The sequence below is a fragment of the Erpetoichthys calabaricus genome, chromosome 1 (assembly GCF_900747795.2).
Source record: "Erpetoichthys calabaricus chromosome 1, fErpCal1.3, whole genome shotgun sequence".
In the NCBI taxonomy this organism is placed as follows: Eukaryota; Metazoa; Chordata; class Cladistia; order Polypteriformes; family Polypteridae; genus Erpetoichthys; species Erpetoichthys calabaricus.
This window is the reverse complement of record NC_041394.2, coordinates 115,759,930-115,784,176: the sequence shown is the minus strand read 5'-3', so window position 1 is coordinate 115,784,176 and position 24,247 is coordinate 115,759,930. Positions and strand designations below refer to the sequence as shown.

General features: G+C 37.8%; 1 protein-coding gene across 2 annotated transcripts; it reads right to left on the bottom strand.

Annotated features, from left to right (window-relative positions):
• Nucleotides 1-1,566: 1,566 nt before the first annotated feature.
• foxm1 (forkhead box M1) lies at nucleotides 1,567-24,209 on the bottom strand. Of its 2 annotated transcripts, none has more exons than XM_028805543.2 (9): nucleotides 23,993-24,209; nucleotides 22,549-23,088; nucleotides 21,180-21,319; nucleotides 19,200-19,391; nucleotides 17,907-18,035; nucleotides 17,406-17,459; nucleotides 11,553-11,604; nucleotides 9,724-9,896; nucleotides 1,567-3,250 (listed from the first exon to the last, which is right to left on the bottom strand). In XM_028805543.2, exons 2-9 carry the CDS (start codon nucleotides 23,045-23,047, stop codon nucleotides 2,468-2,470), a joined length of 2,022 nt encoding a protein of 673 aa, XP_028661376.1. In that variant the 5' UTR covers nucleotides 23,048-23,088; nucleotides 23,993-24,209; the 3' UTR covers nucleotides 1,567-2,467. The 2 variants fall into 2 exon arrangements, with proteins under 2 accessions (XP_028661376.1, XP_028661384.1); XM_028805551.2 differs by having other exon boundaries at nucleotides 1,609-3,250; nucleotides 21,180-21,313; nucleotides 23,993-24,173.
• Nucleotides 24,210-24,247: the final 38 nt, after the last annotated feature.

Here is a 24,247-nt window from a genome sequence, read left to right as displayed (position 1 = left end):
CATGTCTTCTCCCACCACATCCATAAACCTCCTCTTAGGCCTTCCTCTTTTAGTCTTACCTTGGAGCTCTATCCGTAGCATTCTTCTCCCAATATACTCGGCATCTCTCCTCTGCACATGTTCAGACTAAAAGTGGTGAAAAAAAGCAGTAGACAGTAGGTGTAGCAAGACGTGACTGTGGATGATTTGTAGATATGGTTTGCAAGAACTGTGGTAGAAAACAAACAACTTACTTAGAGAAAGAAACATATCCTCTAACAGGACAAATCTGATTAAACCTTTTTGATTTAGTAATCAGGCAGGAAAAAAGCTGTTCATTGCACCATTTATTACTCTTCAGTAAGTACTGAACAGGGAGAACTCTTTCACAGCATGTTCAGAATGGTCGGAGAAACAAAGGGTAGAGGTTCATTTTATAAACTATTCAATTTACATGCAGTGTCAATCAATGCATACATTTTACCCCGATTGGTTTGTTGGTTTACACTCAAATGATTTATATAAAATAAAAGTCTATTTTATTATATTCTTATTCTTCTTATACCCTTTGGGTTGAGCCACCACCCTTGAAATTTCTCTTTATGCAGCAACTGCCCATTTTAGTTGTCTACATGACATCTGCGGATTTCTTAGTCATATTTTGGTGTATTATATCAACCGTTCATTCTGGTACATCCTTAGTTTATTTGACCATCTTAGTAGTTTTCCAAACCCAATTCTTATATTTTTCAATGCACACTGCCAACCAACATACTTAACTATTGTTACCTCTAATTATACTCTCACAATAAGCAAGCATCAAACAAATAGGTAATATGTAATAAATTGATGGTACTGCACATATATACAGTAATACAGACACACACACACAAACTTTACAAATCATCTTTCCACATAACATATAGAACACAAACTGTCTTGTTCCTTCCATCCTAATATAAAATAAGAGAGACTGCACAAATTTTAAAACATTCCCATGACACTTTATGTTTACCATAAGTGACACATTTCTAAGATGCACATTGAGCCTAAATTATTTGGCTACAGCTATGATGAGGTGCTATAAGAGTTTTTAGAATTTCCACTTTTTATGACTCACCTTCCCACTTTATTGTATTCACATGAATTTCTGGTCAGCATTTCAGGACAAAAGAAAGATAACTGTTTGATTGTTGTTAAATTCCCACAAAAATACAACTAAACAACAGCTTTATTTTTTTGTAATTAGAAATAAAAAGCAAACAAAATACACTAACTGGGATGTGGTTAATATTTTTTCATTTTATAGACAGTATTTGAGCGAGGTGGGAGATTAGTGTTGCATCACTGCCTGGCTAATATGGTAACAAAATTATCTTTAAATTGTCCCACTGGGACCTATTACTTCAAAGGGAATTCACTGGATGCTTCCCACTGGGACGTTCCCACCTCTCCCATTGTAAGGAATGCCACCTAAAAAACACGTTTTTCCACCATAACAAAACACACCATAAAATACGTAGTCTACAATAGCAGCACACAAAGAGGGCAATGTTTTGACCAACACTTTAATAATTTTAACAGATCTTTATATATATATATATATGGTACAAATAAACTGATGTTGGTAAAGTAGATAAGTAGAATAATAAGAATAAACAGTATATATAAAGTACCCTCTAAAAGTACTATTACAGCAATAAATGTAAAAAATGTTATAAAAGCACTGCAAAAAATGTGTGTATTACTACAGCACTTATCTAAAATTTCAAAGACATACAGTACACTATATACAAGATGAAGACAATTTAAAGTAGATCGATTCATTCTAGCCTAGCACAGTAGTGTACAACAACAAAGATAAAAACATTAAAAAATTATGTTAAGTAGAATTTTATTTTTAATTAATCAAACTATACAAAAATGTGCAAAGTGAAAATTGTTAAAATATTTACAATTGTAACTTAAACAATATGAGTTAGGTGCATTGCAAGAATTGAGGCATAATATCTGAATGCCTGGGAACTGCTGTGAATGCTTGTATGTATTTGTATTAAGCTAATAAAATAAAAAAGAGAAATTCACAAGCCAATTTTAAAGAAAAAACTCAGAACCTGAAAACCAAGCAAAGTTATTTACACTAGTAAGCATGGGGTCATTTATGACCCCCCCATGCTAACTACAAGATGCTTATTTTTTAATCTTGTTATACAAGAACACTTTCTAATTATCCTATGCAATAACAGAAGCTTATTTTTTCTTTAACACTGCCAATGAATGTGATTATTTGTAACATTGCAAAGTGACTTGGAAATTTGTTTACAATAAAATAACATACACATTCACACAGCAAAAGTGTATGTTTAGAAAACTGATCTTTTAGACAAACATTTCAGTTACATTTCCAAATAAACCATAGAACAGTTATGTTTCTTAAATATTCAATAAGATTGCTACAATGCGATTTCCGTTGGACTAAAGATGTAATTCACGTTAATTCTGGGATTAGGTGAGACCAACTGATATTGCCCATTCCCAATTCTTCATCCTCTAGCCAAGTGAAACTGACATCTACCAAAATCTTGCTCAGGCTGTCATTCATAGTGTCCAAAACCAGCCCTTCAGTAACTGAGCGATTTTTGCCAGGGGTTCCTATCTGAAGTTCACGTGAACAACGCCTGGGTTTAGAAGATTCTGGCAAAGAACCAGAAGGAAGGTCCAGGGAATCCATAGCAGGGCTGTTGATCAGGTTTGTAGGAGAGTCAAAGAAGGGCACATCCTTAAATGGAGTGCTGCTAAAGCTGAAGCCAGTGGTATCTTCTGGGAGGGTTATACATTGTTCAGTGCGAATAGGACTGAACTCAAAAAGGTTTTCATCTTCTTTTTTAAGTGGGGTAAATTTCCAGGGTGCTTGTTGATGGTGAGAAAGCACTTGATCTTCTTCAGAAAACTTACTGGGTGTAGAGGAGTCAGGATGACTACCCTTAATAGGCGTTTTGAAAGTGCACTTCTTAATAGGACTTTCCAGTTGTGTGTCTTGCAAAGTAGACAAATCTGAAGAAACTCCAGAGTCGAACATGCTGGACTCAGGAAAAAGTATGACAGGCTCTTCTGCAATTGGAAGGACAAGCCGTTGTTTCCTGCGTGAGCTGCTCTTTGTTTTGTCTAAAGATAATAAAGAAGAATTTGCCAAAGATGGCTGTGATTTAGGTGTTGTAGGCAGGTTATCTTTTTTCATTTCCTTTGGGTTTTGGGATGGTATTGCTGTTACCTAAAAATATGAAATAGATAATTATGAAACCTCAAACTATTCACAAAATACAAAATGACTATGGATTTGAAGAAATAGGCATTGTTGCATGTGAACAAAATAAGATGGCTGCTTTAAAGTGCTGGTATCTTTTGAAAATGATATAAATCCCTTATTACCCAGACTGAAGACAAATTTCCTGAACTGCAATATATGCTCACATTTAATAAATTAATATCTATATTCAGCGTGATACCACACTTTTGAATTATCAAGAATACATTTTACTGATAATGCTATGACTCATTCTCCTGTAACAGACAAACCAGTGTAATATTTCTTTCTTTTAACACGTTTAAATGATGTTTTTTCTGTTTCAGCAACTATATGCAATTTTTAGTTAATATATAACTAGTTAATATATATTTCAAGTATATACCTATATCTCCATATATATATATATCTCCAGTAGTGCATAAACATTAGTAGGAACAGTCTATATTAAATGGCAAGGGACTTTGACCTCATTCTTTTTGTTGGTCGTATTTTTCTTTCTTTCAGCCTTTCTTTTGTTGATGTTTACTTGCTGAGCTGACCGTTCTTCGTGGGCTGCCGCCGTGTATTGTGTGTCTTTAATTTTCTGTGACAGTAATACTGTCTTGTACGGCTCTATTCAATAAGGGCGCGTAGATAATTTAGTTCAAATGGCTCTGGAATATGTGAAGAGCAACAGGTGCAGATCTTTATTTACGCGTGCCTTTATTCTCTGCGCCCAATTGAGGTCGTCCTTTTGAGCGCGCCCTTATTGAAGGATGCCTGTGTGCGCCCTTATTGAAGGATACCGTCTTGTATGTCCGCTGGCTTGTACGTCCGTAATATACGTCCATAATATACCTTTAATTTTCTCTGCCGGTAATACAGGCGTGCGCGTCGGTAATATGCCTTTAATCTCCTCTGACAGTAATACTGGCTTGTATGTGGCTGTAATATGCGTCACTGTATTGTGTACCTTTAATTTCCTCTCGCAGTAATACTGGTTTGTATTTCCGTAAAACGCCTCTAACTTTCTCTGACAGTAATATCGCGCATAGCACCGTGCCCCGCGCATGCACACTTCACCAAAAGACACCCACACACGGACACCTGGACGCACATAGGGATTTTATATATATATATATATATATATATATATATTATATATATATAAAATAGTCGACCCTTGATATACGACCGGCCTGACATGTGAACAACTTGCTTTACGACCAAAATTTTTGTTTTCAGTTACGACCAACATCTTGCGTTACGACCCGAATGCAGTCACGTGTATCCACTTGTTTTTGGTAAATTATGCACATTATACAAACCTTTTCAAATTAAAAAAAGTTAAGTACAGTAAGTGTTGCTATGGACGGTTCTGAACACGTTAAGGGCATTTCCATTATTTCTTATGTGAAAAATATTCTTGACTTACAACCAACTTTAGTTACAACCAGCTCTCGCAAACGAATTGAGTTCGTAAGTCAAGGGTTCACTGTATATTATATTATATGGAGAGAGAGAGAGAGAGAGAGAGAAAGAAACACAATAGAATGAATTAATAAACATAAGAAAAAGGACTGAAGGTAACCCAAGGGTTAACTAAATGTAGCTTAAAGCTTAAACAGGTGAGATCTGTCTCATCTTAGAGAAACCACCAGCTTGGTTTTAAAAGGTTAGAATGAGGTAAATGAGTAATGAACAACCCCTTAGAAAGAGAAGATAAACAGATGGGAAAGACCAAACACCCCCTATAAAGCAGTGATAAGATGAATAGAACGATCCACAAACACCAATCCTAAGGAAGCAGTGTTCAGAATGACGGGAGAATCGACATGAGTGAGAAATTTCTCCGTGGATTGTTGTTGGGTCTAGGAGATGGCGCAGACGGAGGAGGGAAAGGAAGCAGAAGCGGGTCCGCAGATCCGGCGTTATGCTAAAGGCTAAAGAAACAACCACGCAAGCCACCTCTACCGAGCCTGTGTCTCACCAATGCCAGATCCCTGGTGCATGAAACGGATGACTTGGAATTACAACTCGCTGAAAATCGCTATGTTCGTGACTGCTGTGTTTTGATTATCACTGGAACCTGGTTTCACCCGGGGATACCTGATGCTAGCATGCAGCTAGCAGGTTGCACTCTGTTCTGCTGGGACAGGACAAAGGAATCCGGTAAGAGCAGGGGATGGGGGCTCTGTATTTACATGCATGAGAACTGGTGCAACAACGGGACAATTATAGACAAACACTGTTCCCCTGACCTCGAGTACATGTCAGAAAGATGCCGGCCTTTTTTCCTATCGAGAGAGCTAACAGTAGTGATTGTCATGGCTGTGTACATTCCACCCGACGCCAATGTAAACATGGCACTCTCTCTCCTGCTGAATACCATTAACGAACAGCAGCGAGCCCACCCTGACAGTACTCATATAATTGCAGGAGACTTTAACAAGGCCAACTTGAACACTGAACTCCCGAAATTTTATCAACATGTTAAGTGTTCTACTAGAGGGGAGAACATTCTGGACCATGTTTACTCCAACATCAAGCATGCATAGAGAGCTATAGCCCTCCCCGAACTCGAACAGTCCGACCATCTTTCTCTCCTGCTCTCCCCAGCCTACACCCTCCTCAGACGCAGTGCCAGGCCCACCATAAAGACTGTTACAACCTGGCCTGAAAATGCACTCTCCAAACTACAGGACTGCTTCGAACAGACGGACTGGGACATATTTGAACACCAAGGGCTGGAAACATTCACAGGAATGGTACTGGATTATATCAGGTTCTGCATTGGAAATGTGACCGTGGACAGAAACATTTGGGTTTTCACAAACCAGAAACCCTGGATGACCAGCCAGGTCGGTACAGTCCTCACAGACCGCAACGCTGCCTTCAGGTCAGTTGACAGAGCTCTGTACAGGGTTTGCCCGAGCTGCTCTGAAAAGTGGAATTAAAAAAGCCAAGACGGACCATAAGAGAAGCACAGAGTCCCAACTGTCCAGCCACAATACACGGGAGGTGTGGCAGGGAATACCAAACATCACAAACTACAGAGGCTATGATGCAACAACAGGAGATGTGAGTGTGCAGCTAGTAGAGGAGCTAAACTGCTTCTTTGCTCACTTTGAATTATCACAACAGCAGCACTCACCTGCTCCCACCCTCACCGGGTTCCTGCACTACTCCATTCACTGTAAAGGGGCACGATGTCAGATGGGTGCTCCTGGCAGTGAACCCCAAGAAGGCTGCTGGCCCAGATGGAGTGCCTGGTAGGGTGCTCAGAGCGTGTGCCCACCAGCTCACCCTTATCTTCACCAAAATCTTTAACCTCTCCCTAGCCCAGGCAGTCATTCCGTCTTGCCTAAATCAGCCACAATCATTTCAGTGCCGAAGATGTCTCCCATCACCAGCCTAACTGATTATCGCCCTGTGGCCCTCACTCCGGTAATCACGAAGTACTTCGAGAGACTGGTTCTCCAGCACATCAAGGACTATCTTCCCCAAGACTTCGATCCCTACCAATTTGCATATTGCATGAACAGATCCGCAGAAGACGGCATTGCCGTATCTCTCCACTCTGTGCTGAGCCATCTAGCAGCGCTACATCCAGATGCTCTTTGTGGATTACAGCTCAGCTTTTACTACAATCATTCCTGACATTCTCATCACCAAACTGGTCACTCTTGGCCTCCCCCCCTCTCACATGTGTCTAGATAAAAGACTTTCTTACCAACCGGCTTCAGACTGTGAGACTCGGCCTCCACCACTCCTCCATTCGCACACTGAACACCGGTACCCCACAAGGCTGTGTGCTGAGCCCCTTTCTGTACTGTCTCTACACCCACGACTGTAGTCCGGCCCACAACAATAACCTCATCATCAAGTTTGCTGACGACACCAGTGGTCGGACTTGTCTCAAAGGAAGACGAGGCAGCTTACAGTGAGGAGGTCCTGAAATTGGCAGCCTGGTGCTCAAAGAACAATCTGGCTCTGAACACCAGGAAAACCAAGGAGATTTTTGTCGAATTCTGGAGGCACAGCACCGACTTAGCCCCCCTTTACATCAACGGCGAGTGTGTGAAGAGGGTCCATACCTTCCTGTTTCTCTGCATCCTTATCTCCGCTGACATCTCCTGGACAGACAGCATCACAGCAGTCATCAAGAAGGCTCAGCAGTGGTTATACTTCCTCTCCCCTCCCTGATGGACATTTACACCTCCCGCTGCCTCAGCAGAGCAAAAAACATCATGAAGGACAGCTCCCACCCTGGCTCTGATCTGTTTGACCTGATGCCTTCAGGGAGGCGCTACAGGTGCATCACAACAAGGACAAACAGACTCAAGAACAGTTTTTCCCCCAAAAGCCATAACCATTCTAAACTCACACATGCACGGACTGCACAGTCTAATCCCCCAACCCCTGGACTTCCTTCTATCCATCAACTGTGCAATATCCAATATCTAAATGGTACTGATAAGAATTGTGCAATATCTGTATACTGTACAATATCATTACTCTCAGGGTCCAACATCCACTACTCACTGCACATGATCATCATTATTGTGCAATATTTAAATTATGTGCAATAACCCAATAGTGCAATAGTTATTCTTTCCAGTATTTATATAATGTGCAATAACCCAATAGTGCAATAGTTATTATTCTTTCCATATGTATATAGCGTCGCAGAACGTTTTTGTAACTTCTTTGCAACTTTTTGCACCATTTGTTTGTTTATTTACTTGTTGTGTTCTACATATATGTCTGCACTGAAGGAGCTGCTTTTAATCTCATTGTACATGTGTATAGTGACAATAAAAGGCATTCTATTCTATTCTATTCTAAATTACTTGTTGCTCATTTGATTGGATAAAGGTAATAAAGTTCTGCATATTAGGAGTCAGATGACATGATGTATTAGATAAGGTAATGATAATAGAAAAGTATAAAAGACAATGAATTGTTTAATTGATTTCTCACTCCATGGACTGAGACATTTGTGCATAACTCTGTGCAAAGAAAGAAAATTTCTGCATTTTCATCTGGGCTCTGCGACTACCTTCTTTGAAGATAGAGGAAAATTTTTTTCACGACAACTATAATCCTGTAAGCTTTAAGGAAAAGATCTAGCACCAAGAATAATAACAAATATATTGGTAAACAGTGAGAATGGGCCCAGATGAGGGGAGACTGTCTTTCACTAATATGCTGGAATTCTATGAGTAAGCATACGACCAGAGAAGCACGTATGACATTATTTATCTGAAAGTTCTTAAAGCTTTTGATAGGTTAGACATTACACTAAAAGAAGTGGAAATTCAAGGCATGTTTGCAGGTGGGGCCAGATTAGCTTAAACACCAGGAATAAAGACTTTTGTTGTGAGAAACATTCTCAGAATTAGGAGATGTTAAAAGTAATATCCATCAGAGGTTGGTGCTAGGGCTGCTGTTCTTTAATATACATTAATGACTTTAGTAAGAATATTAAAAAACCAAGCCAGTTAAGTTTGTAGAAAATGCCAAATTAGGTGAAAGGGTAGATAATCTAGATAAAATCAAATTATTGCAGTGGAGGCGAGAGTAGAGTTTAGGCAAATTAAATTTAATATAAATCAATTTAAGGTATTACATGTAGGGAAGAAGTAAAAATGTTAAATTTGAATAGACAATGGGAAATCTGAAACTGAAAATACATCTAGTGGTAAGAGCCATAAAGTTGGCCAATAAGATTTTGAAATATACAGTTAGCAAATGTGTACAGTATAGCCCAAGGGAAAGTGAGTCCTCATTAGTAGTACTGTGCGGCATTTTGGTCTCCATATTAAAAAAAAAAAAAACACATAAACAGCAGTAGAGAAAGTGCAGTGAAGAATGATTACATGATTTCCAAGACTGCAAGGTATGAGCTATGAAGAAAGATTGAAGGAGTTAAACTTCTTTAATATAAACAAATTGAGATTAAGTGGTGATATGATTGAGGTTTTAACATTTATTAAAGGAATTAAATACAGTGGGTCATAGTTAATATTTTAAACTAAGTTCCTCAACAAGAACATGGGGACACAGATGGAAATTTATTAAGGAAAGATTTTCTTCACAAATGAACCACAGACACATAGAATAAATCACCAAATTGTGTGTAGTGGTAATCAAGTTCAAAACTCAACTGAATGTTATTTTAGAAATATTAGGAGAACTTTACTGTACTGAATGGCCTGTTTTTGTCAAAATTCTTTTAATGTTCTTATAAAGTGTACTATAGGCAATATAATGGACAAAAGTCAAAGACTACTATAGCAAGCCAAGTTTAATCATTGAATATTTCAGTAGTCCCAAACAAACTCAGTAAACATGTTTCTAGTATAAGAGAAATCCAGTGATGCTGTTTTAATAATCACTCCTTGGGGACAGTAGTATGTATAAATAAATAAATAAATAAATAAACGTTTATTTACCTTGGGAGCAATGCGAACCTTTTTGTTTGTCTTTCCCAGTCCACAGACAGCATTCTGATTAGTGTGCAGAGAAAGCTGTGTGGTAGGTGACATGAGGAGAGGAGGTACAAGTAGAGGCTGAATGGGTATTAGATAGGGACCTGCACGTGGCAGTAAGGGCTTCATCCTTTTCTCTGAACAAAAAGTAAGCACACAACAAAATTTTCAAGAAAGAACAATCAGTAATCAGTCAGTCCATTTGTAGTCAACTAAAAAGTTTAGTAGAATTTAGTATAAATAGTGGCCAAATACAATTTAAATATGAATCAAAACTTCAAAACGTAGTTGCAATCAGTTGCCTCTTTCTCCTGAGGAGGCTGAGGTCATTTGATATATGTAGGGCACTCTAACATGTTTTCTACCAGTCTGTAATAGCCATTGTAATTTTCTATGCAGTAGTGTGCTGAGGAAATACTTTATTAGTGCTTGGGAAGCCAAAAGGCTAAATAAATTGACTAAAAAGGTTGGTTTAATCTTGGGTGTCAGGCTGGACTCACTGGAAGAAGGGGTAGAACAGAGGTTACACGGGAAGCTTCTTAATATCCTGGATAATGGCTCTCACTCCTGTATGAGGTTCTAGCTAAACAGAGGAGCACATTCAGTAAAAGACACAGACAACTGCATTGGTCCAAACAGAGCTAGGTGAGGTAATTTATGCCCTCAGCCATTAGGGTCAATAATGAGTCACTCCACGGCCAAGTTATTACTGTTCAGACAATGATGCATCATGTGCCAATATACTGTACAAATGGCTTATATTCTGTACTGTGACATGAAGGTGCAACTTTAATCATGTTACCTGTACATATGGTAAATTCTTATATTTTGTTATTATACAAGGGGCGTTCAGTTATGAACAGGAATTTTCATGCTGTGTTCTTATAATGAGTGCAAGGTAGATATGACTCACTGGACAAACACTTGCATGTCTGAACTTGTCGTTAGTAGTGCTAGCTGCTCTTTCCTCTTTTCCTGTCAGTTGTAATCAACATGTCGGAGAAGGAGGTAACACAGTAGTGCTGCTCAGCAAATTATTATTACATTTTTAACAAATGAAGGAGTCATTCCATCTCACATTTATTCAAGACTTAAAAATCAATTTGGGGATGAGTGTCTCTCTCAGTCTAGAGTGTAGGATTGGTGCAAGTCATTCAGAGAAGGACTATCATCTCTTCGGTCCACTTAAGGAATTTTTTAGGAGGGAAGAAATTCAAGTTGAATGAGGAGGTTTATTGATGCTGTGCAAGAACTGGTCAACATGCAGTCAAAAGACTTTTGGGATTAAGAAGCTTCCTGAGTGCTAGAACAAGTGTATTGCAGAGACAGGAGACGACATAGAAAAATAGTGTGTATGTCGTTTCATTGTATTCAATAAATAAAGTGTAGCTCATAAATTTCTGTTTATATTTGAATGCCCCTCGTACTTATGGATAATTCCTGCTATATGCATATTTGTGTCTTTTTATGTCTGATGCTGTAACCCTGCAATTTCCTTTGGGATTAATACATTTTCTATCTATCTAATAAATGCATCAAAACATGAAACTTTAGAATGAGATAGAAAATAATTAGGTCATTTTAAAAATCACTGAAATCTAAAAATATAATCACAGGCTCAACAATATAATGTTAAAATCCTTGGCAATATTAAAAAGAAAAAAACTGAATACCATATTAACAAAAACAGCACATTTAACAGTACATTGCATGATCATATAAACTGTTCTGTATATTAAATTGTACAATTCTAGGAATTATTCGTACATAGAAAAATTTAGTTTGGTACTTACCAGACACTTTCAGAATAGACTGATGTTGTGTCAATTCCGGAGGTGTAGATTTCTGATATTTTAATAGAGATTTATTAGGGAAAAAAGTAATTTATATTAGAATATTACATAGGAAAAAGAACTAAGATATGCAAACTGTTACAAACAAACTTCAAAGTCTTCTTTCATCAATACATTTTTTACACTAGAATATCATTTTAGACACATTTTATTACTCTAAGCAGGTGCTTTCTTCAAATCTCTCACTATACAGCTCAATGCTATTAGTAGTTTTGGGATGCTATAATCATGAGTGCAGATTACAACTAAAACATTATGCAGCAGACACCAAAGGAGAATTTACACTATCATCCTAGCCAACAAGAATCTATCCTGCTGTGCAGAAAGAGAGCAAGGGCTGGAAATTCACAAATACATCAGCCCACTACTAGGCTGGTGAGTTTCATTTACTTCATATTGATACATTTTATTTGGATTAGTCTTTAGTAGAGCTCTTATTTCAGATAAGATGTTCAACATCTTCTTGTATTTTCATTTACAAGCCAGTATAGCTAATCCCTCCTGTACATAGCTCATAGTCCCAGTGGTGCGACAATGTATGTTGGGCCAGTAGTTCGCTTCTGAGACTTGGAGAAGTGGCGTACTGGAAAACTGGCGGAGTCACGTAGTGGTCAGCACATGGCTAAGAACTATGATTGCTATTCACCTTGCAGGGTAAAAATTACTGGCATGCATTCATTGACATATGCATCAAAACCGAACCTCATACAATACTACTGTGTCTGGGGCTGCCGAAGGAGTAGCACCAGAAGTTACCAGGGCATTGCTGAGAAGTGGGCTACTGGGTACTCCTGTCATGACATCGAGTGAATACAAGCATTGGATGCTGATAAAAGAATTGTGACGCAGAAGAACTACCTCATATTTGCAACATGGCACATCCAAAGTTGGAAAAATCTAAATTCTTTTGACAGAGCTTTGCCTCACTGGGTCTGAGCATGTTCAGCTGCAGCAAAATCAATGAAAATATTGAGCTTTGCTTCCTATAAATACCTTATCATCGCCAATACATATTTCTGGCATAAATCTGTCCACAAGATGGCATGGTCGTCCTGTACCTTGAATGTTGCTAGCACGATCAACTACTTCCTGATTAATCATCGGTTCAAATTAATGACCAGAAGTCAGAAGGGGTGCAGAAGTTGGTTCTGATCATCAAACTGAGACTGAAAGCAGTGCCAAGATGTCATCAGCCTCCTCAATTAGACCAAGCACATATTATGCAATCAGCATATAACAAACAGTTCCAAATTCAGTTGTGTAACCACTTCTACAAACTGCAATGCTTGGAAGACATTGACAAACAGTGACAGAAACCATAGTGGTTATCTGCCCAAAGGCGGAGAAGAAATGACAAGAGAAGAGGTTTCAGATGTCACCTTCAAGGTAATCCAGCAAACAAATACACACAAATTCATTGACGCAACTCGAGCAAAGGAGATGACAAAGGAAATCTAAAGAAGGCTGAAAAGCAAGAAAGAACAATTATGGAATACGTTTGCTGCTGAGATGGAGGTGACTGCTGGAAGTGACAATCAAAGGATGCTTTTCTCCACTCTGAAAATGCTAATAGGCAAGTACAGTCAGCCATTCATGAACATCCAAAACTCAGCAGGCCGGACCACACAGTCCACTAATAAGACCCTGGAATTCTTGAAGCAGCATTTCAACGTGCTCCAGAATTACAAACCACCATCTCGCCTTGATCAGAATCTAGATACAGAGAGTGGTCTTGGAAACATGAAAAATCGAGGAGCCAATAAAATCTGAAGTCACCGCAACCATCAAACAACTCAAGACTAGAAAGACCCCAGGGCCTAAGGTGGTGACAGCCAAAGCATTAAAACAGGTATTGCTTCCCTGGCTAAAAAGTTACATAAGGTCATTACATCAATATGGAATGCAGAACACATTCCTGCAGAACAGAAATTAGCTGACATTGACCTCATATTCAAAAAGGGTGATAAGACATGATATGAAAACTACAGGGCTAGGAAAGTACTCACACAGATCATCCGAGCCTGTCTACAACCATTCTGTGAATCCACCACAACGCAAAAGCAATGTGGCTTCAGGGCAGGGTGAGGCTATATTGATCAGATCTTTTCAATCGGGCAGATGTTCAAAGAGAGTTTGAAGATGCAGCAAGAAAACCGATGCAGCCTTCATCAATTTCAAGAGTGCCTTTGAGAATGACTGACGGGAATCCATGTGGAAGGAGCTAAAAACAACTTGAGAGCCACCAAAACTGGTCAGTGTTATCACGGATTTCTACAACATCAGCCAATGCAGAGTGAGATTGTATGACAGGCAATCCTGCAGTTTCCTCATCCAAACCAGTGTAAGACAAGGCTGCATGCTCTCTCCACTCATTTTCATTATCACCATCAAATGGGCTTTGGGGAAGATCTTAGCTGGCTGACCTGGAGAGATGTGCAGCACCAGTGGCCTGACATTCACAGATGCAGCCTACATGCAATATGTGCAAATGGTCAGAGGCAAGTGTAATTCTGTTGGAAAACTGAGCTTTTACAGTATGCTAAATATAACTTGTAATATTAATTTGTGCATTTTATTTTGGCCCATTTTTGTTTTAGAATTATTTAGAAAATGACTCTTAAGTTCTGGGCACAGAGCTCAAGTGGGAAATGTTCTGTAACTGAAAGGGCAGGCAGGTACAAATTATCTTATTACTGTACATACTCGTGTATAAGTTGGGTCTCGAAACCCGAAAAATCGATCATAAAATCAGACCCCGACTTATATGCCCATTCAAAAATATGACACTTAAATTTATTATTATTTTTTTTTAACATCTTCTTGCTTCCTCCAATCTCGCGCTAGTTTCTCAGACTCATCGAATTTTGTTGCAGCAGCGCAGTTACCAATTTTTTTCGCACACTTCAACAACTTTTAATTTAAAACCAACTTCATATTTTCTTCTGATCGAACGCTCCATCGTAGATATGGGATGTTCTTACGATAAAGGTGTAGGAGGGCGTGAGATACAAAAAACACAAAACAGTGCAAACATTGCTTCGGAATAGTTCAGGTATTACTGTTTGGTCACGCAGGCACAATACGTAGATAAAAAAGGCAGTGTACTCCGTGGTTTCTCTCGCAGGTGGACGTTAGCATATCATAATCACTTGGACCAATAGCATGAGTTTTCTGCATTCGACTTATACGACCGACATTATAAAATACCAGAAATTATACAGTAAAATCAAGTCCAGACTTATCCGTGGGAGAACTTAAACGCGAGTATATACAGTAAGTCATTAATATTTAGGATGTACTTCCCCAAGACTTCTATGGGTAGTGACCGAAAGAACGAGATCGCGAATACAAGCGGCTGAAATGAGTTTCCTCCGCAGGGTGTCTGGGCTCTCCCTTAAAGATAGGGTGAGAAGCTCAGTCATCCGGGAGGGGCTCAGAGTAGAGCTGCTGTTCCTCCGCATCGAGAGGAGTCAGATGAGGTGGCTCGGGCATCTGATTAGGATGCCTCCTGGACGCCTCCCTGGTGAGGTGTTCCGGGCATGTCCAACCGGGAGGAGGCCCCGGGGAAGACCCAGGAGACGCTGGAGGGACTGTCTCCCGGCTGGCCTGGGAACGCCTCGGGATTCTCCCGGAAGAGCTAGAAGAAGTGGCCAGGGAGAGGGAAGTCTGGGCATCTCTGCTCAAGCTGCTACCCCCGCGACCCGACCTCAGATAAGCGGAAGAAAATGGATGGATGGATGGACTTCCCCAAGACCATCAGATTTTGGAAGTAGATATGCAAAATAGACTGGAATTGTGGGAAAATAAGTATAAATTATTAAAGCGTGTCATTGCTTATTAGAATGCTTATATTTAAGCTAAACTAACCAGTGTGTATATGCTTGAAAGAATATGTAAAATGGAGGCTCGAGACCTTAAGATGAACATGTTTTGAGTCTAGCCAAAAGCAACTTAGTCAACAATCAATCAGACCACGGGAAATCCTCAGGTGTCCCAAACTTTGACTGATGCAGCATCTTACATAAGGCATGATTTTATTGTGAAAAGGAGCAGTTAGCAAGACCATATAAATTCAAAGGATTTTAAAAAGGCACAGAGAGAGAGAGAAACAGAGGAAGAGAGACAAAATAACTATCAAGACTAGGAGGTCAGGTCAGGTTGGGGAGTACACACTGGTACAGCCCGTTACCACACCCACCACACGACAAAACAGCTCGGGATCCAGGTTGACAACCCCAAGGCATACATGCAGTCCAGTCCCACCCTCCAGAAATGACCATCCATCTGCTGCAGCCAGGTGTTACCTGGGCGTCCCCTTGGCCTGGTCCACCTGCTTGGGTCCTCAACAATGAGGATCCTGCAAACCAGATCACCCTTGGGGAATCACTACAAATGGCGCCGTAACTGATACTCCCTCACAGGTAATGTGCCTCATTCTGGACTCCATGAGCAACCGCTCATTCGACACAAAGTTAAACCAGCGGTACCCAGACTAGGAGGAGAGAGAGAAACAACTGCCAAAGACAACTAGTTCTGACTTTGCCACCTACAGACTGATTCTTCACTAGCAAGCATCATGCCTGGTTTAAGAAACCAAAGACTGCAACAACCAAAGCCATAGCCACCTGAAACAAAGTTTTGTGGTGTGACCCTGATTTGAATCATTCAGGTTGTATGTTTTCATATCCAACATTTACACCTGGTTTCTCCTTCAAATAAACATAATGATTGAAATAGTTTAAGTATTGTTTTACTAAAGATGTCCTGATATTTACTGACATTTATCAATGGGACAATGATTGTTTATAACATGAACTGTATCCATTTAAGTATTGTACTGTGAGGGGTAGTGATTAGCCCTTGGCTTCTGTTAGACTGTGTAGCCCTTTCAAAGGTAGCCATTGGGATATGAAGTCCCAACAGAAATAGTTGTTCATGGCTTTTGATAGGGTATTCTGAAGTGTAGCCCCTTCAATGGAAACAATCTGTAGACGGATCAACACGTAAGTGAATCTCAGCAGGGACACATTGTGAGCAAAATGGCTTCTACCCCTGGTAAGGTATTGAAGTTGCTGTAGCTAGCCTTGGCCAAAGTTAAGATGTTCTTGCTTTGTATTTGAGCGTTATCTGTGCTGAGTGAATGTTGAATAGGTAGTTTTGCAGAACATGTGTGTGAATCAAGGCTAACAGTTTAAGCATTTCCAGTATTAAGTTGTCCACCAATATAAAAAGAACCTTAGAGGTTAAAGTGCCTTTCCTGGATACTTTTACACCACAAAACAGCATGTATCCTAAATGAGTTAAACATGCAAATTGTCCAAAACATACTAATTTCAGTGAAAAAGTTGATATTCTCTAAATTAAATCATTAGATAAATGAGAGATTTTCTAAATTGTTTTAAATTTATGAAAAATACAGTTAAAACATCTGTGATATTGAAATATGTCATTAACTCCAACATTTTTATATTCTTCTTGAACAACAACATTAAGATTTAACAGATAGTTTCTAAATACTTTTGTGAGTGTTGCAAAATTGACAATCCAGAGTGCAAAGTTTTTTCCTCTCTTTGAGGCTTCAATAATTGACATGGTATTTTGAAAATTTTTCATGAGGCAATAAACATCACTTTACGCTCCGAAGATCCACTTAGCCTTTTTGCATAAACAAAATATGCTGATCCCAATTCCCCTTTCTAAGTGACTTAGACCTTTGCTTTGCTTCAGGAATATTTTAATTATTTCTCATTTCACAAAGTAAACAATAACACATTTTTTTAAATACAAACTTACTTGTTCACAGATCTGTACTGTCAACATGGGAGGTGATGCAGAGGATTCTGCTGGCTGGGGGAATACACAAAAGAAAAATGTAACACAAGGAGTAACTTGAAAAGAAGATTCAGATTCCCAGCACAGTGTTTATTAGGCATGACTTTTAAATAAACAATATATTCAATGGATAAGCCATTACAAAAGTGTGAAAATTTGGAAATTGGTTTCATTGTGTTGTCATTCATATTACAAAGACAAACACAAATAAAAACAAAATCAACTGAATTTAATGCACAATAAAAATTAGAAATTTTTTTATTTCTTTCATCATTTTCTATAGAAGACATCAAGAATATGCCCATGAATTATTCTGAGGTATCAAGACCAGTTTGCTTTTTCTATTAAATAAGAAGAACTCATCCTGTGTTTGGGCTTTTCTTTATGTTTAGATTTCACCTGCTAGTTTTAATAATGAAATATTTTGATAAATTAAGAAAACATTCAAAGTTTAAAACTAACTTTATAAACCTGATCCAGTGTTAGACAACGGTTGGCTCCCGGCCGAATCGTCCAAAAGGAGATCTTCCCATCTGCTGTAGTTTCTCTAACAAACATGTCATGAAGGGACAGGTTGTGGCGGATTGAATTCTATCAGATATATATAAAAAAACATTTAGATTACACAAAATACTGTTGTTTTTTTGGTTTTGTGATAACATTTGGAACAAATAATGAGGATAAATGCAACTATTTGCAAGATATTATACATAGAATGAAATGCTTGTCATTCTTTGAAACATTTCCTTAAGGACCTTAATAGCAAGAATGTTACGATGGTAGAAAAGAAAGGAAACAGATGTATAGGAAATAATTTTTCTGTTTGGTTTAACCCAATCCATATGAGCTGGCTATAATTTATCTGCAAATTTACCCTTGGTGCAGTTGTATCACTCTGAAAAGCACAGCAGCAAGAAAAGAAAAAAATAATAACACATCAAGACCAAAAGTTCTCTTCTCCATTTATCTTACCATAGTGAATGAAGAAAACTACAGTGATGCAAGCATTTCATTATTTTATTGCAGTGTTAATTAACTATAGTGTCATTATATAAAACAAGCACTATACAAGAATCTGATTCTCACACTCTGAATATAAAAATTATGGTGTTATTTGATTGGTAAAATAATTGTGTCTGCATATTAAAATGTTCAAATGTATTAAAATATTATCTTTGATGTATGAAGTGCCTGTATTGATAATAAAAGGAACATATAACATAAAGACAATTTTTTGTTAGAAATGTAGTGTTTTCATAGAATTTATGCAAAAAAAAATACTTTAAAGAACCCTGTCAATTCTCCAAATGTAATTCAACTTGAAAATGTAGCCATAGGGCAATTTGCTTCTTTCTTTAAATGTATTTTTTTCCCCAAAGGGGGGCAGCAAGGTTACACAGTGGATAATGTTGCTGGCGGACAGCTCCAAGGACTGTATTTCATAACTGACAGCTTGGAACTTTTTCATATTTGTGTGGGTTTGCAGAGTTCTTCACTCATCTAAAAGACTTACACATTAGGTTAAATGGCATTTCTAAATTGTCCCTGTATCACTAAGTGTGGGTGTGCAGTTTAGTGTGCCTTACTCTATAATTATCTATACTCTACTCTATAAGTTCTGGTGAAAGCACCCTCTAAATCCCAAGGTATACCAACACAGAGGATAAAAAAGCAGTGAATATACTGTAAATTCAAAAACATTATGTTACAATCACTGATTTGTTATATTATACCACATCTTACTTAGCAATTTACCTTCCAACCCGGCTTTGCAGTTTGCCTGAAATATGGAAAATGTTCTTCGATCCAAGTGTAAATTTCTTTCAGGGTCATCTTCTTATCTTTTTTACTGTTGATGGCAAATTGAATCATTGCCATGTATGAATAAGGGGGTCTTTCATGCTGTTGTTCTTTGAGTGTATGCGAGTCTCTTATTTCAACATCAGCCTAGAAAAAAAAAAAAGGAAAAAAGATCAGCAAATATTTAAAAATGTCTTGCCTACTCATTATAACAACATTAATATAAAAAATAAGCCAAGTGAAGGAATCCTGGTCAGAACAGGTTCGCGCACACATGGAGACAAAGGAAAGATGCCGAAGGTACGTACACATGAGGCATGGGATGGAATAATTTAAAAATATTGGTACAGTGCAGGTAGGATCAGGATATTGGAAGTTCAGTGATCTTATGGCCTGGAGGATAAAGTGGGTCCTGAAGTGGGTACAGCGAGTGATGAGGTTCTGGTAGCACTTCCCAGAATGCAGAAGTGAAAACAAGAGAGGAGTTGGATGGCTGTTATCAGATGTTATGGATTCGGCTGTCCTCAGGCATTTGGTTAAGTAGATGTTATGAAGCTGTGGAACGGTCAGCCCCAATGATTTGTAGAATCTATATAGATGTTCCTTTGGAGAAGTTTCTGATGCTGACATGTAAGAATACCAAACCACAATGTAGTGATCAGGAAGCTTTTAATGGTGTGGCGGTAAAAGTTCACTAATATTTTGGTTCCTACCCTCAAGCTCCTTACCCTCCCCAGGAAAGATACTTTGCTGAATGTTTTTGACTACACAGGTGGTGTTGACTGACCACCAAAGGCGGTTGGTGATCTGGACACCTAGGAACCTGAAATTGCTAATTTCCTGGACAGGGGAGTTGTTAATGTGCAGTGGAACATGAGTACTTTTGTTCTTTTTGAAGTCCACAATGATCTCCTTTGTTTTGTCAACATTCTGGAAGTAGTTATTGTTATAGCACTATACAGTCAGGTCTTTTACCTCCCTCCTGTAAGTGGCCTCATCATTGTCGCTGATGAGGCCAATCACAGTGATACTATCCACAAACTTGATAATGTTGTTGCTCTCATGCTTTGCAACCCTGTCACAGGAGGCTAGACTATATAGCAATCAGTATAACACGACAGAATAATCAAAATTAATATGGAAAACAGTGTGGTAAGTCTTAACTTTTATTTTAAAAATAATAATAATAATAAATAAGTTCTCCAACTATAAACAAAGAGAGTGGGGGTGTGCAGACAGAAGTTAATTAAGGGGAAATGTTAGAAAGTTTTTCTCACACAGATAACTACAGTGACTTATTCTACGTATTTAAGTGCTTTGGTAAACAGTAATATTTTGGGAACCTTCAAATCTCAACTTAATGATATTTGCAGAATTTAGTACAATAGGAACGGCAATGATAATTATTTTTTTGATGAAAAATTATGCATTAGCTAAACTTTCTACATTCTGTTCTTTATCACTACTCTGTTATTTCAGAATAAATATTTTAAATACAGATAATATATTTGTGTACACCAATTCATTTCACTTTAAGCAAGAACTTATTTTGTAATGATAATAAAAAGGAAATGCATTTTTTTAACTTCACTGTATGATTTCACAAAATATGTCAAATATTGTGTGCTTTTGACAACAAGCTGCCTTAAAAAATGGAAAATATATTGAATAGATTACAGAAAATGACAATGGGGTAATATTTTGACACATTACAATTATGTGAAATGTTTTTGTGGACTGTCTTTTTTCTTGGTAGTAGCAGTCAACTACAGAAATTAATATTCCTCTACCACTATAATTTTCTTCTCTGTATGAATTTTACGTGTCATATGTGCTTCTACTTAATGTCACCTATAACAAATGTGAAATATTATAAAGAAATACACAAATCATACTGTATATAGTAACAGTAGCATGAAACTGATGTGTACTTACTTGCTTAGTTTGAGATCCAACACTAATGTTTTCTTGTGCAGCTTCTTTTTTCACTGTGTAGGAAGGCAGACCATCTGTATTCATTGTGCCTAACCACTGGATGTTGGTCAAACTGTCATCCATTACAGAGCTATCTATTTCTTACAAGGTAGAAGAACAGACAATCATTTGTGCTATAACAATCATTCACACAGAATACAGTTCCATACAATATTAAAATCACAGTATCAGCTTAATCTTGAAATCTACAGCTTATCAAACAAGCACCTTAGTAAAGCAGACTGCAGATATAGCTCCACCTGTGCTGTAACATTTTCTATAATTACTGAAAATTTCTGATGCTCACTTATACTAAGAGATCAAATATTTTCTAATAGATTTTTCATCCTCTGGAAAGTGGCTGTAGCTCACTAGAATGTTCTATACAGGAAAGAGTTCTGATCAACAATAAAATTACAAGTAAGATATAAACTGGTACAGGTACAAGCCACTGTTCCTTCAGGGTGTAGCCACTGCGATATGGTGAAAGAGCATATAAGAAGCAGGCAGCAGTCACAAGTCCCAGACCATACTTCTCTGTTCTTTTTTATTCTCCTTTACCCAGAAATATATAAATGCTTCAATTTCTGCATAGATCAACATGGCAATCAGTGAAACAATGGTGCAAGACAATTTCCTCCGCAGAACAAATTGTGTAAACACATTTACTTTGGTTCAACAATGGTATTGTGGCCAGCTATCAAAAAGTACTTGATTAGAAACCAATGTCCCCAGAACTCGTTAATTTTCAAAGGAAGCAGACAGTTCTGTATCACCACATTGTGTGTGGATGTGATACTTAATCAAAGCAGTCCGACTATTTAGCAAGGCAGGTAAACATTTATGTCCTGTAGCCATCAACAATAACCTGTAGCAGAATTGTCTGATTTAACACTACCATCCATTGATTAAAAGTATAATTAAGATTCTCTTTTACAGCAATTAGAAAAAAATCTCCAAATACAATACAGTACATCACACCATATCAGACAAATTACCAAATAATTTGAAAAGCTGAAGAATACTTATGTGTCCGCATTCATTTTAGCTCATGAATTACATGAAGGGGCAGGTTAATACTAAAAATTATTCTCTGAAGAGAAACTATCAGTTACAGTAAATAAATAAAATTATACTTGACATATTAAAATAAGTTAAGGATGTAAGGTTGGGGTGGTTTAAAATCTTTTTCATTATTTGGAAACCTTTGCATTATGAACATTTTACTTTTTTCTAAAAATGTGCCTTATTTGTAAACAAGGGGCAAATTTAACTAAAACAATGCTAAAATAATTGTTATGAATAAATGTTATGTAAAGAAATTAACTACCTCCTTGAATGTCTTCATCAGGATTCCTCTCCATTCCTCCAGAAGAATTTGCATGCTCTGGAATGATTTTGGACATACCCAAGGTGTCATACAGTGTTAAATCTGTCCCATCTGAGGCAACTTGGGAATCTCGTTTTGTTTGCACTTCAAGTTTTTTTGATATTTCGTGTCTATCCCCTCCAACTGAACCTTCTGCACTGCTGAGCAAAATGAATTTGTTTGGACCCTGGGGGCCGCATTGTTTCCCTTTGGCAGTCAAGGCTCCAATGACACTTTGGAGATCCGCAGTTTTTGGAATAACCACCACCTGCGTGTTTGGCATAGACGGGTGATCCATAATGCGGATTCCATCTGGAAATTTCTGATCACGGAGAGGGACGAGGTCCCCTTGCTTGCTGTCCTGTTCATTCTTGGAGGCGTTGTCCTCTCTCTGCGTAAGCGATAATTTCTTTCTTTTTAATATAAGGGGCCGTTTTGGGCTCTTTTTCATACTGATCATTGAGGTATAACTCCAAGAAACAATAAGCAGTAATTTCTTGTCTAGAAAACAATAAATTAAAAATAAACAATAAAATGAAAATTAAAGGAGGCAACACATTTTATTCACCCTTCACCAGATGTGTATAATGCATTTGACATACAGTATACTATTATAAAGATACAGTAATACCCAACCAAGCATTTTTTTTGTCAAAAATGTAACTAAGTAAAATACACCTCTGGAAACCTTAAAAAATCTCGTGGGTTCCCCAGTCCTTTTAAACTTTTTGTTTTTGTTACACTAGCCTACAAAACTGTCTCCGTGCTCCAGAGCTCTCTCTGTCTCTCCTTCTTCTTTTGTTCTTTAAAGCCCTAATATATTTACACTGTGCAAAGATCACAAAACAAAGTTGTTCAAGATAACAACATGATTTGTACCTATATTATAGTGTTTATAGTATAATTCTAATGGTATTAAATCAAAACAAAACTATAAAATACCTCTTAAATGAAAAATAAGGATTTGGATGGGAAAATAAATTTAATGTAAATCATAACAATTTCGGACCGTAATCGCGTTGTACTTCTTTAATCCGGAACACATATACGTCAGGATATAAAAACAAATACACAAATCACTTTTACAATAGCAAGTCCTAACGCATTAACAAACTGAATGAAAAAAAAAGAAAAATGTATCGCAAAGTTAGTGATAAAAATAAGCTGTCAATGGGTTACACTTATTGTTATGATGATTTTTTTATTACACCGCCAGTTTATGAACACAGGGATAAATTATACTTAATTCTACGCACACTTTCTTCTTTTTTGTAATAATTGACTGCTTTATCAAAACCTATTTCAAACGCTGCAATGAAAAAGGAATTAAATTAAAGTCTGACCCATTTTTACTACGCTCCCAGGATCAGGGCAGTCATTCTTTGTGAAACAACTTCAGACTTACCTTCATATTAATCTTAAAAGGATTGTTTTCTTTTTCAGTTCCTGATCTGATTCAGATTTCGATTTGGCGTGCATATAGTGCTAAAATTAACCAGAACGTTAGAGCTCTGAACTGTCAACGGTACAATTAACATATCGTTTAAAAACGAAAACTATAGCAATTATGACTGGATCACATCGGAAGCAGTTCTAGCAGCGATTTGAATTTTGGCGCTTGACAGCTACTTCCGGTTCTTGTCTTTCTTCTCGCCAATAG